The sequence below is a fragment of the Myzus persicae genome, unplaced genomic scaffold, assembly GCF_001856785.1.
Source record: "Myzus persicae strain clone G006 unplaced genomic scaffold, MPER_G0061.0, whole genome shotgun sequence".
In the NCBI taxonomy this organism is placed as follows: domain Eukaryota; kingdom Metazoa; phylum Arthropoda; class Insecta; order Hemiptera; family Aphididae; genus Myzus; species Myzus persicae.
Window position 1 is genome coordinate 497,502 of NW_019103697.1, and position 12,436 is coordinate 509,937.

The 12,436-nt window shown below is 37.1% G+C and overlaps 1 protein-coding gene across 3 annotated transcripts in view; it reads right to left on the reverse strand.

The window, feature by feature from the left end:
• LOC111035066 (netrin receptor UNC5B) overlaps positions 1-12,436 on the reverse strand; it is a 126,722-nt gene that overhangs the window by 12,329 nt on the left and 101,957 nt on the right. For 2 of the 3 annotated variants that reach the window (XM_022316569.1, XM_022316571.1), the window contains exons 6-8: positions 8,074-8,106; positions 1,941-2,105; positions 1,451-1,501 (exon numbers count right to left, since the gene is read on the reverse strand). In XM_022316569.1, the coding sequence (XP_022172261.1) occupies positions 1,451-1,501; positions 1,941-2,105; positions 8,074-8,106 (249 nt within the window). The remainder of the gene's footprint in view (positions 1-1,450; positions 1,502-1,940; positions 2,106-8,073; positions 8,107-12,436) is intronic. The other variant, XM_022316570.1, reaches the window with a different exon arrangement.

Below are 12,436 nucleotides of genomic sequence, written 5' to 3' on the forward strand. Positions count from 1 at the left end.
AAATGGATTTCCTTTCACGGAGGTTTTCTCTTGCACTAATTTCCGGATGGTCGTGAAAGAACAACCATTTGCGTCGTCCTGTAGAGCCCGACGACAAATAGGAGTTTTACCAACGAACAATACCCAACAACCGTTTGTTATTGGAATTACATCATAATATAGCGGTGCTCGCTCTTTTTGAGTTACCCGTTAATGCTCCAGGAAGTTCTGTCGGTTTTTTCATTAATTTACAACTTTATCGTCACGAAAATTCGTCTCTTTTAAAAACTCAATTAGGTACCCAATACTCAAATCGAGTTTCGGCGGGTGCTAAGTGTTTTAAGTCTATATTTAAATAACGAAGTCATCAAAAGAAGCGTGAAAAAAAGGAAAATCGAGAATCATGTTTGTACGTATATTAGGTAAATATTTTTTTCGTAACGGATGGCCAATGTTTTTAAACGAAATTAAAACGGTCATATCGTTTTGCTATTTCCCCCCATTTTTTTTTTACATAGGGTGATTTTAATTTCCTGTTGATATAATTGAATTTCTCCTTATATCCTGCACAGCAGTACGCGAGAGATTCAATCTTCATTTACCCTCTCCCTCTCAACCCAATCATAAAAGCTGCCAAACTTTCTGGCGACAACTAATATATAGACCAGAAAGTAAATAATATTAAAGCTTTCCTGCATAAGGCAACAGCGCAATTTAACACGTATCTTACGGTCCATATCTTTGCAGGGTTAGTTTCACGAAGATATAAGTATATAACTAAAATACAATCCGTTCATTTTATTAATAGTATTTATAACTAGATGGGATTAGATTTATGAATGTAATAACACGAAAAAAAAATATGATAAAATCTTCAGTTTGAATTCAGTAATAAGACGTATATAATACCTAAAAATGGGTAGTGTACGACTGTTACAGCTGCAAATATAAGTGATAAAATTGTGATAATATAAATGAAATATACGAATACTCGAGAAACCGAGCATATATTACTAATACAATTTATACGGTTTTTCATTCAAGCAAACAACATCATATATTACTAATACAATTTATATTGTTTATTATTCAAGCAAACAACATCATATATTTTCAATACTATTTAAAAACATTTACTGATGTTATGTTTGTTTATTAATATCGCGTTATGTTTTTTACAAAATGTTCTCATAACGGCATATAAACACGCTAAAAATGTTCTAAATGCTTAACATGAACTTTAACGTCAATTTGTGCGGAATGCGGCAAGAAGTATCTTGAATAAAAAAAACCGTTATTTTTTTATAAGCAAGCATCTCGAAATTTATGTCTTATATATTGTGGTAGTTCGTTCTATCAGCCCTAAATGCCATAACAATCAATACACATTTTCGCCATAACATCACGAATACAGCCGGACTATAAAAACTATAATATAATATATAAGTATCGTGTAACGAAAAACACGTACCTTCCTCGGTGAATTGCTCATCATCATAATTCACAGGGTCATCTCTGCCACCTGAAACAAGTATAATAAAAATAATAAATGTTATATTTTATTCAGTGTAACGGATAATATTTTTTCGTCGTAAAATTCGCAATTTTTATTAGTATATGTAGCTAGTAGTAATATTATGTTTAATAGTGCCAGTGTGCGACTCTTATTCGCAAAATATATAAACAAGTATTATACATTATATCTATACGCGAGAAGAGAATAATAATGTTCACGTGACGTAAGTATAAATGTATGCAAATGCAATACATTTATTTACATACTGGGAAACGAATAGTAAAAAAGCGTGTAAATATTTTATCATAACGGAATATTATTAAAGTTTGTTAATATTTATCAAATGCGATTTACGCGTGACAATATAATATTATGCGATTACATTTTAGGAATCAACATTTTTAGAAAAAAAACACATTTTAAGTCATAAAGTTATCATCATTACCGATACAAGATCCTCCTGAACAGTTCCCGGTCAGCGCGTCCCGACCCACGCAGTATCGTCCGCCGTTCGAGGGGCTCGGGGACGTGCAAGTCCTGGTCCGATGATGACGGCAATCCGGACCGCACGGCGACCACGACGACCACGCCGACCAATGACCGTCGACTGCTAAAAAATCAAAGCGAATAGAACACAACATTATTATTAGGTACATTATGAGTGTAAGTTCGTTTTTTCACCATGCTGGGTATACAGGCTGATTCACCACCCGAACATGCTCAACCCCATTTTCCCTTTAATAATGGACTTATTGAAATACTATTTTGATTTTTAGAATCTTTAAATATATTTATAATGACAATTTAAAATTCTTGAGATTTGTAGTACCTACCTACTTATAAAGAGTGATCTATGGTGATATAAAGTTTGGTTTTTCGAACGATAACCATCCGTTTTTAATGTAAATTATTTAGTGGAAAATATTGGTGTACCTAGTTAAAAATTCGAACGAGATAGTATGGATTTTCAGTTATCGAAGTGTTTATACTGAGTGTTTGAAAATAGTTGTTTACAAAAACATAAAATAAATTTCATTTTTGATCTAATTTTTATTTTACTTGGTCCGTTTTTTTAAAATTATGTTTGTATGTTTTAATTGATTGATGAACTAATATTAAAATTATTAAATCACCTTGAAGTATACAAAGTTAAATAACTCAAAAACGGCTAGTACGAAATTTGATTTCGAAGACACTCTTCAACATTTTCAGAAAAAAAATATTTACAATAAAAAAAAGGAGGGGGAGGCGAGGGTTTTTATTTGATAAACAGAATGTTGTATTTCCATTGCAAGACACCCCATGAGTTATACAAAACAAAATCTCAAGAATTTGAAAACATTGTCTTTAAGTAGACAGGTGTGTTAAAAAATTTGAAACATCAGATGATTTTGAATAACCCGCTTTATAAAGAAAAAAAAAAGTGGTTGAGTATACTATGCTCTTTGAATCATCCTGTATAATACAATATATTATTGTCATACGCGTTGTCGGTCGGTCGCTGTGGGTGTGCGTTGAAACGCGTATCGGGAGCGCTCAAAGGCGAATAGGTTATAGAATGGGCACTACAAAATAAAAAGAAAGAATCGTTTTACCAGCAAAGACCATAGGTACCTAAACTATATGACTGCAGCGAGATAAGATATACTGTCCGGTTAGGGGGCTTGAAAGCTGCAGCAGTACAGTCGTAACATATATTTATTTCAGCCATAAAAACGTGAAAGCCCGATTCGAGCCGTGCGAGCGTCTGCAGATTCGGCGGCGAGTTTAGTTTTCCGGCCGATTTAACTATAACGGCCGACGCGTATATTACGGTGTTTATATAAAAGACTTCTAAACACACATTTCCGATGCCCGTAAACACATAATTTACATCGCCGTTACGTACACGTGTGTGTGCGTGTGTGTGTGTGTGTGTGTGTGTGTGTGGTGTCTGATATAGGTGCAGAAGCAGGAAAAAACCTCGAGGAAAATAAAAACGAAGACATTTGTCATTTGTATTGTTTATTTTATATATATATATATATTATATACTTATTCGCGTTTCGCGCGTAAAGTATACGACGAAAAAGTTTGGCGTGGATTAAACCGCGACGATAACGATCATCGGCTTACGCCACGGCCGGAATAAAGAAGTTCGGAGCGAATGGACTTTTAGGCGGCACCGCTCGCACGATGTATAATATTAAGTAGGAAGCCGACAAAATATTTAAATATTTGTACAAACGACCAGGGCGGCGAATGATCGATGGTTTTCGAGTTTGTTTGTCGGGCCCGAAAACCTCGACGGTCGCGTATATAGTCGTCGCAGATCCTCACGCGGTACCTGACCCGATATTATAATAATTCTCAACTCTCGGTCAACTTCTCGCCGGGTCCCTCCTCCTCCTACATCCTTATAGGGGCGGGGGAGGGTTCGCCGAGCCATTAGCACTCGAACGGGGGTCAGAGCAGAAAAGGCCCTCGGCGGAGCCGATCTCACCCCTACGCGCGTTCAAAAACAGCTATTCTCAAGAGGGTTCGGTGGTAAATGCGTTTTAAACAGGCGCCTTCTTCGGCGCGTAAACGGCACTAAAATGCGGCGGGCTGCATTACATTATACCTCTATATATATATCATTTTATACAAGTGAGCGTGCGCGTACGGTTGGGCGGCGGCAGCCACCCGAACTCAAATATAATATTATACGGTCGTTTATCAATAAGTACCGATAAGTCGCACCGATTGTGATTCTCTACATTAATATCACTTCGACAATGCGAAAATCCACCGTCACTGTGGTGACTAGTAGGGCCGTAGGGGAGGGGGGGTGCTGGGTATCAGCCCTCCCAAATTACTCAAAGCTCGTAGATCAAAGTTAAAAGTATATTATACATGTATCTATTATATCTTTTTGAAAACTGAATAAATTATAATACAACCGACTAGGAATTTGTTGAGGAAATCTTGCAACATGTCTTGAACACTGTTATTTGTAATGATAAAAGAAATATGAAATAATATAGAGTAAATAAGTAACCGATTATTTTTCACAATAAAAATATGCACTGAACTCGGGGGCAAAGCGCCACTGGATTATAGTTTAGAAAACTGTAAAGCAGGGATTCAGCCCCCTCCTCCAAGATTTTTTGACTAGTTGCGCCACTGCTTTAATATTATATATTCACATAGCGAGATGTACGAGATTTGTCGACGGCGTTTCCGCTGCGGAATAGTGTTTTGATTTTACCAGCACTTTACAGTAATGTGCCTCCGGAACACAATATACTGCATTACGCACCATATAGCCACCACCTACTCTTTCGGAATTAATAATAATCAACCAACCGATGTCCGTCGTCGTCGCGGTGTCCTTGCAAACACAATAGACCGCGACAACTTACAAGAACCGTTTGTTATATAATATAAAGTATATACATGTACGATTATTATTATTACTATATACACTCCTGTTCCGCCTGTACGCGTATTATAGTTGTAGCTCGCGACCGACAGTCACACACTTGAGAATAAAATCTCCTCAGTCCTCTGCCAACTGTCACGTGGCCCGCAGGCACATTGTTCGCGGTGCATTTAACACACAGCGAGCGAGCCGGAATTGACGCCGCCGACACCCCTTTCGCCGTGCCGACCGACGCATACACTAATATATATATATATACTTGTGTACAATGCTGCCGGTATATATACAAGCAACCGCAATAATGCGACCCGTCTACTTCCTATACCACCCCGCGCGCAGCCCTAACCAGTTTTGAATTAGTGCTCGGCTATTGTTTCAATTCAAATTCGACTATACGTATATATACGCGAGTACGAGTGTGTGCGTGCCTCGAAAACCCTCGGGGTCATTTGTCTTGTGCGCCCTGTCCCTCCTCCGCTGCAGCAGCACCATCATCATCCCAGGGGCCTAGCGCGTATACCAATATATAATGGCCGCGCGACGACCGCGTCCCCGGGGAACACCTATACATCATTGTATCGTATCTATACGAGCAAATTGTTTTTAAATGACCGCCCATTGTGGCGGGGAAAAAATCGTTTAAGTACAAAAATATAATAATAAATAATTATAACGATACACGATGGATAATATATTAATAATTTCGTGTCGTGCCGGAGGCGACACCACCACCAATCGACTGTCACCACCACCATATAGGACTTCATCGATTAAAACGTAAAGTCCCCTATATATCTGAACGAACCCCTTATCTAGCCGTGTTGTATGTACAATATTTAGCATTATATTATATGCGCGTTGTCTGCAGAAGTATAGATAAAATAACTAAATATATAAACAGTCTTTTAAAAGAAAAAATTAAAATAGTCGTGAACATACATTTTTGAATACAAACAGCTCGCTGTTAAAATAATATTTATTAAATTTGTATATTTTTAATCTATTGTTTGGTTTTAGGATACTCGTATGACATTGACGATTGCCACAATATAAATAGATATTCAGAAAAATGTATAAAAACACGTTAAAAGATGCAGGTATAGGTATTTTAAAATTATAATTTACAACGTCTTGAGATGAAATAGACAACGGTTTGGAAATTTGTTCTCTCGTAGAAGGGTTTGGGCGGGAGGGTAGAATCGATATAATTCCATTAGCGAACATATTCGTCGGATATAGATGATTTTCGGCATTTTATTTTTTTGGCCCAGAGCCATCCCGTATTATAGTCGTCGTAGTAATAGTAGTAGTAGTAGCTAGTACAGTCCTCTAGCTAGTATAGCGTAGTACCCGGTCGAGGGTTTGCCAAAATCGACACTGTACAACTTCCGATCAATCTTCCGTAACCTCCACCGCGCGACCTCTGCAGCAGCAACTCAGCTGCACAGCATTGCACAGCCGCAGTCCCGTCCCATTCGGTGTACGCGCGGGAAAAGCCACGACCGGTAGCAATTATTGCCGCACATCCGCGACGGTTAATTTATGCCCCGGAGCACAATGAATATTCACACAAATACAATGGTTGAGACATCCGTGCCGGAGAGAGAGACACAGATATCGAGGAATAGAGGGTTGTGTGTGCGTGTGCGGAGTGTGAGGGAGACAGAGAGTCACGGGTACAGGGAATTCGCTGCAGTGCTAATGGCAGCAGTGGACGATGGTCAACGGGCGCGTGTATAGACGTACATATTATACAAAATACACTCCTCCGCCGACTCTCGCCAGTCCCCCGAAATTTAATTGGCCGGTAGACGATAAAAATCTTTCGATGCCCATAAATCGTCGGGGGGTCACCCTCGAAGTCTACACACTAAATACACGCCATTATATTATTTATACTATATAATATGCAGGCCATCGCTGCTGCGCCACACATATCTCGTCGGAGCCACCACTGTCGCCGAATGATTTATTCTGACGTTTCGAATAACGCGCCTGTATCATGTACGTATGTAAATATTGTAAAGCGCACCTACTGCGTTTCTTGTCTGTTTTATTTTATTATTATCATTATTATTCGCCTGTCGTTACGCCTATAATACGGCCCGCGAGTACCTCTGTCCACCCTGCGCCCAAAAGGGGGTAAACGCCCGAATAAAATTTCAACTGCGATTATCGTCGTGCAAAGTTGAGAGCTAAAAACTTTATAATGAATTATGCAAAAACGACGACCGGGTTTATATACGTTTCACCGCCCAGTTTTTAATCCTCCGAGTTTTTCGTCCACGTCTCGTATATATACAGATAGTAACACCTGGTACACGTTTCCTGCGATGCGGCTATATATACGCCCTTGATCGAATTAAGAATTTTATTTCGTCCGCCGCCGCCCCATCTTATAATATTTGATGCGCGAAAATACGATTTTTAGTCGGCAAACAATCGCGAAAAAAAAAACACATTTATAAAACGATTTTAACTTTGCAAAAAAATATGAAAACGAATTCGAGCGGATGTATGCGTTACACGCGCTTTTCGACTTGCGTCCGTTAATTTTGTTTTTACGTTTTTAATGCGTCCACGAATCCTCTGGCGTGGAAATTTGTAGTGAAACGCGTATTGTATATATATATATAATAGACACTTATCGATAACGTCAAATCGAGTTTATTCTTCCGCAATGGGATTTTAATATCTCGGAATATTGATAATTTATATACTATATATATACACCGATTGTGAACATAATCTAGCAGGCATATAATATAGTACCTACCTATAGTTAATCATATTAAAATGAAGACGGTTGAAAAAAAATAAATAAATGAAAAGGTTTAACATCGATTTACGGGTTCAATTATTTATTTCTATTTAGATGAAAAAAAAAAAAATAATAATAAAATAACGGGAGACGCCTATTCAATTTAGACCTGATCGATTACCTGTTCGGTATGAAGCTCTGCAAGTAGATATATGTTATATATACATAGAGGTACGCCGTCGATCGTAATTATATGTATACAACGATAATATTTTATAACGGCTACACGAAAGGCGCCTTGTGTTTTACAAAAAAAAAAAATGATCAAAACGAATGTTGGGTAGTTGTAGGCAACAACTGCATAAAGGTTAAAATATTATGACACTTGTAAAATAAAAATTGCACTATATTCACCTTCTTCGGCCACGGTGTCACTGTATTCGCCGTCTGAAATCAAACAAATAAAACGAGAAATTAGATTTGAGGTATTTTTTATTTTAGGCTTACATTTCGAATTGATTAACCGACACACACAAGCGGATCTCGTGCGCATCGTAATTCCTAACGATTCACCAACGATAATCCCACGGGGACGACTTAATGTGAAGTCTTCCGTTTCGACGACACACAAGATGATAATTTGTCTACTCGCGGGACGGCTATATGGCACCGCGAGGGGTGCAAACATATATAATAATACCCGAATACGATCGCGCACACAACCGCCTCGTTTTTCGCTTCGGTACACTTTATGTTATCAATTACGCCGAATACGTATTATTCCTAACCGCGAGTCCTTTCTCCATCGAGCTAACTGTAGGACACTGCTACGACCATTATAGACGTCGTGTCCTGACGAGTGATTTACTTAAACGTCGTGTATTGTAATCAATGTACACCTCTTCCAACCCGTCGATGACGTCAAACGTTGAACGTTATTACGACGATGCGATATTGTCGTATGATATTAGCTTTGTCGTTAATTTGAATGCGAGAAATGAACCTCCTCCTCCTCCTCCTCCTCCTCCTCCACCTCGCCCTGATCTACATTGTAAAACTTTCAGGAAGCTCGATAAGTTTAATAACCATAATTATACTGAGTAAATTTTAAACTCTGAGAAATATCATTTTATCCACTTTCATTAATGAAAGTATTGCGCCTTAATAATTGTACCTATATTATAATATATTGCGTCTTTAAATATTACACTATCATTTTCAATCCTATTAAGAACGAATTTAGTTTAGGTATACATAAATATATAGTACCTACAGATACATTTTTTATTGTACTACTTCGAATAGTACAATTCTGCAAAAATTATACAAATAATGAAAATACGTATCGTCGGCGAAATATAACCGCGCGGAAGTGTTTACAAATTGTATCACCGCCCACACTCTAACCACAGCCGTTTCCCCTGCAGCAGACGAGAATATATTATAATCCGATTTCGGGTGGAGTATTAATTCGCACACGTTGATAAAGCAGGTTAATACAACGATAATGATGAAAATAATAATAATATTATACTACATAGTCCGAGCCGCAAAACGACCTCCCCAGTCTAAAAGCGCACGAAATATTTTTAACCCTCGTCAACGCATTCATTAACGTCTCTACTGGTTTTGTTGCAGCGGGCCACCATATTATACACTCGAGGGTATTTTATATACAAATATAATAATAATATAACCTCATCAAATAGTTAATCCGGATCGCCGGGTGTAATTACACAGATAGGATTACCCGCGTGCTGATTGGAATATCATAAACGCCGCCGCCACCCCGTCCCGCGTCATTGTGTGTTTAATATAACGTAAGTGCATATATTATTATAATATTTAAATAATATGATAGTGCTCTGAACTGCAGGCATAATGTCTATATAATATTTTAGAGATAACCGCGGAATCGTCAAAGATTTACCTAGGTATGCGGCGTGCACCGTTTTGCATCATCGAACGAGTTTTATACCTAATAAGTTATAGCAATATAATAATAATATTAAGTTGGCTCACACCATCGTGTTATTGAAAATCTGACTTTATAAAATTATGACGAGGTACTACGGGGGGGGGGGGGGGGTTGTTGTTGTTAGGCTTTAAGGACGTTATATAATATTATGCCATTTCCATATATAACCATAACAGTATGTATGAGTCGATACGAGCCCTATATATAGTACCCGAACCTCAAACTTCTTGTCACGGAGAGTCGACTGCAGATCGAGAATTCAGCAGTTTCGCAGTCGTCATGTAATATAATTTAAAGCAGGTAGGCACTAACAAACTTTGAAAAAAGTCGCGTTCTCCCGATCGTATTGTCAATCATAGAACTCCAGTCGGCTAAGCTGCAGTATACAGTAGCAGTGGATGCGAAACACAAAAGTTTTTAATAATGTTACTGCAGCAGGCGTATATATAGTATTTTAAATATATTATACACTGCACAGTAAAGATCTATTATCTTGTATAATATTATAAAACATCGTCCAAACCCTCTAATTAAGCCTAAAACTATAGCAGTTGCGTGTGGTTCTACATATATATATATATATATAATGTCTATCGAGACTATAAGGTAACTTTTAAATTACTTTATTAACATTTGTTTTTAAATTGTTTTCATTATACTTATACACGTTTAACGCGGACACTTGAGAAATATCGCCGCGAGTGGGTTTAGTGCGTCATTAAATCGAAAACAATAACGACAATTAATGTAACAAAAATAAAAAAATATCATGACATAACATTTCCTTAGAACACCACCATGTCCGAGAATAAAGATTATTTCAATTTTTGATCAACGACCCGTTTTTAAACAAAACTAGATCCCATGATAATTATTGATATTTTATTTATGTACACATTTCCGTATCTTGGAATTTAATAATTTTAAGTCACATTAATAATATTATTATTGTATTACACTGATAATCATCAATCGTAAATATTTGAAACCTATCGTCCAAAATTCATTAAATACTGAACACATAAACAAAGTCACTTTCATAGTCCAATTTACTTTGGTAAATAATATTAATTTATCATAAAGGTAATTTTAATTATATAATATAACATTATAGCTGATAATGAATATTTTGTAGATACTTACTATTCAGTACCTATATAGTTACAACGCATAATATTATACATAAAAGTATGCAGTGCCAGCGGTAAGATAAACTAATTTGAGTGAAATTTTAAAAGAGATTAAACATAGAAATATAAAAACTATTTGACTTGAATTTATACTTTGTGAAATTTTTGTGATAATACTCTGCAATCATACAAACTGCAGTTGTTTAAATTTATTTTATGTAGATTTTGAAAATGAACATTATAATTTTATTTAAAAAATGTATTAACTGCGACTTCACAACGGGGCCAGTGACCCTGGGCCGCGTGTGAAATTACATTTTGAGAGGGATCGCATATTCCCGAGCGTTTAATATTTACGACCAGTGACACGTGTACACATATATGCAGAGGGTGCACGCTCCGCGGGTTGACTTTGATGTGCAAGTGACATTTTTGTAAAATATAACGAACCGTAATGGCGTAGTATCATCTTAATATCCTTAAAAAATATATAATATATAACAGACGTTTGGATGGGTTTGTATTAAATACGAAATAATCGGTTTTATAAAATGATTCAATTTCGTTTGGGGGACGACTCAAGTGTATGATACCTTTCCCCGCCTCGGAAACAGTCACGATATTTAATCTCAGATATACGTATAGGATTTTTTTTTATCCACAAAACCCAAAGTCTGAATGAGTATGCGGCCCGAGAGGACAAAGCGACGAGTTCTTTTATGCACACTACTTGGCAACATTAAATTTAATTACGTAAGCCGTGGCAAGTCGGTATGTGAGGGCGTGGAAATACCTGCAACCAAAAGATATTACATACAAGACTAGGATTTATGACTGCCCACAAACGTGCAAATATCTCCGATGTACCGTATACGCGGTTCACGGTCGTCGTGCATTTTTTTCGTCCGAGAAGTATTAACATATAATAATATTATGAATATAATATTATGATACCCGTCCTTTGTAATTGCACACTATAGATCCGGGTACCCGTACGCCGCCGTTCTGCAGTTAATCGAAAACAGACATTAACTTTTGCGACCTTTTAGGCGGTAAACGACGGCGTATTTATACACGACGAGTCCGAAGCACTAACGATTTATTTCGTCCGGAAAAGCGTCTACAAAAACAAAACCTTTTTTTTTACCTTTTAAACGGTCCATATACTTGTGGTTCGGGTACGGATTTCCACGAATAAATTCTGTTTAGGAACCCACATACACTATCTGCGCCGTGCAGAGTATAAAAACTACTAATGCACACACATTTTGAATTGAATTTTGAGATTTCGCTGTGAATACTGCAGCAGACCGCCGGGCTTAAGGTTTTTTTGATGTTTGAATTCCGGTCATGAATAATGGAGATCTCGATAGTTTATAAACGTGTGATTTTCTTTCTTCGTAACTAATATATTATAATAATATAGGTACCTATAAATATATTTATTAGGCGGTAATTTATAACAAAACGTTTTTAAGTCTCGTATAACATCGACGAGCCCGGACACTTTGATTAGGAACCGTTTAATCACGTCTATACTGCAGAGAACGTTTAGAAACAATCAAATAAACACACCTAAATATCAATAGAAGAACCTGCAAATGAGTCGACCAAAAGATTACAACATTAATCTATTTTCACTATTGAGTCGTAAATATGGAATTGATTA